Genomic DNA, 4,979 nt, shown 5'->3' with positions numbered 1-4,979 from the left:
AAAGTAGTGCACTACCCCCATAGGGCTCTGGTCTAAAGTAGTGCACTACCCCCATAGGGCTCTGGTCTAAAGTAGTGTACTACCCCCATAGGGCTCTGGTCTAAAGTAGTGCACTACCCCATAGGGCTCTGGTCTAAAGTAGTGCACTACTACCCATAGGGCTCTGGTCTAAAGTAGTGCCCTACCCCATAGGGCTCTGGTCTAAAGTAGTGCACTACCCCATAGGGCTCTGGTCTAAAGTAGTGCACTACCCCATAGGGCTCTGGTCTAAAGTAGTGCACTACCCCATAGGGCTCTGGTCTAAAGTAGTGCACTACCCCCATAGGGCTCTGGTCTAAAGTAGTGCACTACCCCCATAGGGCTCTGGTCTAAAGTAGTGTACTAACCCCATAGGGCTCTGGTCTAAAGTAGTGCACTACTACCCATAGGGCTCTGGTCTAAAGTAGTGCACTACTACCCATAGGGCTCTGGTCTAAAGTAGTGCACTACTACCCATAGGGCTCTGGTCTAAAGTAGTGCCCTACCCCATAGGGCTCTGGTCTAAAGTAGTGCACTACCCCATAGGGCTCTGGTCTAAAGTAGTGCACTACCCCATAGGGCTCTGGTCTAAAGTAGTGCACTACCCCATAGGGCTCTGGTCTAAAGTAGTGCACTACCCCCATAGGGCTCTGGTCTAAAGTAGTGCACTACCCCCATAGGGCTCTGGTCTAAAGTAGTGCACTACTACCCATAGGGCTCTGGTCTAAAGTAGTGCACTAAACAGGAAATGCATTGTGATGTACAGGGGTCAGAGGTCGCAGCCAAGCTATTGGGTTCCGGGGTACCAACGTAGAACGGGCAGAACGTCTGGAGGAGATGTTGTGTTGTCCAGTAGAACGTCCGGTGGAGATGTTGGGTTGTCCAGTAGAACGTCCGGTGTAGATGTTGGGTTGTCCAGTAGAACGTCCGGTGGAGATGTTGGGTTGTCCAGTAGAACGTCTGGTTCTCTCCGGTTCTGTTCCGTCTGGTTCTGCTGCTAGTCCACTGGTGGAGCTGGGGGATCCTGGTCACGACTCTGTTCAACAGGAGGAACAACGAGTCAATAAACAAATAAATACAACAATATCAAAACCATCCCTTCATCCACCCTCCTCTCCTCCATCCACCTTCCTCTCCTCCATCCACCCTCCTCTTCTCCATCCACCCTCCTCTCCTCCATCCACCCTCCTCTCCTCCCTCCTCTCCTCCATCCACCCTCCTCTTCTCCATCCACCCTCCTCTTCTCCATCCAACCTCCTCTCCTCCACCCACCCTTCTCTCCTCCATCCACCCTCCTCTCCTCCATCCACCCTCCTCTCCTCCATCCACCTTCCTCTTCTCCATCCACCCTCCTCTCCTCCATCCACCCTCCTCTCCTCCATCCACCCTCCTCTCCTCCCTCCTCTCCTCCATCCACCCTCCTCTCCTCCCTCCTCTCCTCCATCCACCCTCCTCTTCTCCATCCACCCTCCTCTTCTCCATCCACCCTCTTCTCCTCCATCCACCCTCCTCTCCTCCTCCATCCACCCTCCTCTCCTCCTCCATCCACCCTCCTCTTCTCCATCCACCCTCCTCTGCTCCATCCACCCTCCTCTCCTCCATCCACCCCCTTCTCCTCCATCCACCCTCCTCTCCTCCATCCACCCTCCTCTCCTCCATCCACCCTCCTCTTCTCCATCCACCCTCCTCTTCTCCATACACCCTCCTCTCCATCCACCCTCTTCTCCTCCATCCACCCTCCTCTCCTCCTCCATCCACCCTCCTCTTCTCCATCCACCCTCCTCTCCTCCCTCCACCCTCCTCTCCTCCATCCACCCTCTTCTCCTCCACCCCCCCCTCTCCTCTCTCCATACCTACACTGTGAGGTCCAGTAGGTTCCCTCTATCCCTCCTCCTCCCTCCATACCTACACTGTGAGGTCCAGTAGGTTCCCTCCTCCTCCTCCCTCCATACCTACACTGTGAGGTCCAGTAGGTTCCCTCCTCCTCCCTCCATACCAACACTGTGAGGTCTAGTAGGTTCCCTCTATCCCTCCTCCTCCCTCCATACCAACACTGTGAGGTCCAGTAGGTTCCCTCCTCCTCCTCCCTCCATACCTACACTGTGAGGTCCAGTAGGTTCCCTCCTCCTAACTCCATACCTACACTGTGAGGTCCAGTAGGTTCCCTCCTCCTCCCTCCATACCTACACTGTGAGGTCCAGTAGGTTCCCTCCTCCTCCCTCCATACCTACACTGTGAGGTCCAGTAGGTCCCCTCCTCCTCCCTCCATACCTACACTGTGAGGTCCAGTAGGTTCCCTCCATCCCTCCTCCCTCCATACCTACACTGTGGGGTCCAGTAGGTTCCCTCCTCCTCCCTCCATACCTACACTGTGAGGTCCAGTAGGTTCCCTCCTCCTCCCTCCATACCAACACTGTGAGGTCCAGTAGGTTCCCTCCTCCTCCTCCCTCCATACCTACACTGTGAGGTCCAGTAGGTTCCCTCCTCCTCCTCCCTCCATACCTACACTGTGAGGTCCAGTAGGTTCCCTCCTCCTCCTCCCTCCATACCTACACTGTGAGGTCCAGTAGGTTCCCTCCTCCTCCCTCTATACCTACACTGTGAGGTCCAGTAGGTTCCCTCCTCCTCCCTCCATACCTACACTGTGAGGTCCAGTAGGTTCCCTCCTCCTCCTCCCTCCATACCTACACTGTGAGGTCCAGTAGGTTCCCTCCTCCTCCCTCCATACCTACACTGTGAGGTCTAGTAGGTTCCCTCTATCACTCCTCCTCCCTCCATACCTACACTGTGGGGTCCAGTAGGTTCCCTCTATCCCTCCTCCTCCCTCCATACCTACACTGTGAGGTCCAATAGGTTCCCTCATCCTCCTCGCTCCATACCTACACTGTGGGGTCCAGTAGGTTCCCTCCTCCTCCCTCCATACCTACACTGTGGGGTCCAGTAGGTTCCCTCTATCCCTCCTCCTCCCTCCATACCTACACTGTGGGGTCCAGTAGGTTCCCTCCTCCTCCCTCCATACCTACACTGTGGGGTCCAGTAGGTTCCCTCTATCCCTCCTCCTCCCTCCATACCTACACTGTGAGGTCCAGTAGGTTCCCTCCTCCTCCTCCCTCCATAACTACACTATGAGGTCCAGTAGGTTCCCTCCTCCTCCCTCCATACCTACACTGTGAGGTCCAGTAGGTTCCCTCCTCCTCCCTCCATACCTAAACTGTGAGGTCCAGTAGGTTCCCTCCTCCTCCTCCCTCCATACCTACACTGTGAGGTCCAGTAGGTTCCCTCCTCCTCCTCCCTCTATACCTACACTGTGAGGTCCAGTAGGTTCCCTCCTCCTCCTCCCTCTATACCTACACTGTGAGGTCCAGTAGGTTCCCTCCTCCTCCCTCCATACCTACACTGTGAGGTCCAGTAGGTTCCCTCCTCCTCCTCCCTCCATACCTACACTGTGGGGTCCAGTAGGTTCCCTCCTCCTCCCTCCATACCTACACTGTGGGGTCCAGTAGGTTCCCTCCTCCTCCCTCCATACCTACACTGTGAGGTCCAGTAGGTTCCCTCCTCCTCCCTCCATACCTACACTGTGAGGTCCAGTAGGTTCCCTCCTCCCTCCATACCTACACTGTGGGGTCCAGTAGGTTCCCTCCTCCTCCCCTCCATACCTACACTGTGGGGTCCAGTAGGTTCCCTCCTCCTCCCTCCATACCTACACTGTGAGGTCCAGTAGGTTCCCTCCTCCTCCCTCCATACCTACACTGTGGGGTCCAGTAGGTTCCCTCCTCCTCCCTCCTCCTCCTCCCTCCATACCTACACTGTGAGGTCCAGTAGGTTCCCTCCTCCTCCCTCCATACCTACACTGTGAGGTCCAGTAGGTTCCCTCCTCCTCCCTCCATACCTACACTGTGAGGTCCAGTAGGTTCCCTCCTCCTCCCCCCTCCTCCTCCCTCCATACCTACACTGTGAGGTCCAGTAGGTTTGCCAGCAGGCGGTGCTGGGGATCCTCTGAGGCTGTTGGGTCTGAGGAGGAAGAGGAGCAGAACCAGAACCATCCAGCCCATCAGAACCACGGGGACAGTCAGGTCTCCACCTCCTACTGAGCCACTGGGTCCTGGTACTGGAGGGACACAGAGAAAGACATTCCCGTTAATAACCACTTGGCTGATGGAAGTGTTGTTTTGATCAGCACAAGGCTTAAATGTGGGTCAGTGTGTGGTGAAGAATACATACAGTCCTGAGGACACTCTGTGTCTGTACAGTAGGACTGAGACTGACGTAGCTGGTGGACACAGGAGAGAGAGAGGGAGGGGAGAGAGGGGGGGAGAGAGAGGGAGTGGAGAGAGAGAGACGGAGAGAGAGGGGGGGGGAACATGAGTTTACAGATCGTGTTGGTTCTGTCCTTATTAGACCAGACAAACAGACAGAGAGGAAGACAGGCAGAGAGACAGACAGAGAGAGGCAGACAGACAGAGAGACAGAGAGAGAGAGGCAGACAGACAGAGAGACAGAGAGACAGGCAGGCAGAGAGACAGACAGAGAGAGGCAGACAGGCAGAGAGACAGACAGAGAGAGGCAGACAGACAGAGGCAGACAGACAGAGAGGCAGACAGGCAGAGAGACAGACAGAGAGAGGCAGACAGGCAGAGAGACAGACAGACAGACAGACAGACAGACAGACAGGCAGAGAGACAGACAGAGAGAGGCAGACAGACAGAGAGACAGACAGACAGGCGGGCAGAGAGACAGACAGAGAGAGGCAGACAGACAGGCGGGCAGAGAGACAGACAGGCTGACAGACAGGCAGAGAGACAGACAGAGAGAGGCAGACAGGCAGGCAGGCAGACAGAGAGACAGACAGGCGGGCAGAGAGACAGGCAGAGAGACAGATCTTGTGGTTTTCAATGAATCATTAAATTCCTATGAGATAATGGTTGTCGTCTAGCAGCTCTCGCCCTCTTCAACGAACACAA

At 55.7% G+C, this 4,979-nt stretch overlaps 1 protein-coding gene across 2 annotated transcripts in view; it reads right to left on the bottom strand.

The window, feature by feature from the left end:
* Nucleotides 1-669: 669 nt before the first annotated feature.
* Nucleotides 670-4,979, bottom strand: part of LOC124030161 (small integral membrane protein 14-like) — a 10,116-nt gene continuing 5,806 nt past the window's right edge. Inside the window, exons 3-5 of one of the 2 annotated variants that reach the window (XM_046341620.1) lie at nucleotides 4,240-4,288; nucleotides 3,965-4,126; nucleotides 670-1,054 (exon numbers count right to left, since the gene is read on the bottom strand). In XM_046341620.1, the coding sequence (XP_046197576.1) occupies nucleotides 1,047-1,054; nucleotides 3,965-4,126; nucleotides 4,240-4,288 (219 nt within the window). In that variant the 3' untranslated portion in view covers nucleotides 670-1,046. The remainder of the gene's footprint in view (nucleotides 1,055-3,964; nucleotides 4,127-4,239; nucleotides 4,289-4,979) is intronic. The other variant, XM_046341619.1, reaches the window with a different exon arrangement.

The sequence above is a fragment of the Oncorhynchus gorbuscha genome, unplaced genomic scaffold (assembly GCF_021184085.1).
Source record: "Oncorhynchus gorbuscha isolate QuinsamMale2020 ecotype Even-year unplaced genomic scaffold, OgorEven_v1.0 Un_scaffold_9567, whole genome shotgun sequence".
NCBI lineage: Eukaryota > Metazoa > Chordata > Actinopteri > Salmoniformes > Salmonidae > Oncorhynchus > Oncorhynchus gorbuscha.
Note: the sequence above shows the minus strand (reverse complement) of the source record. Positions and strands in the feature narration are given on the sequence as shown.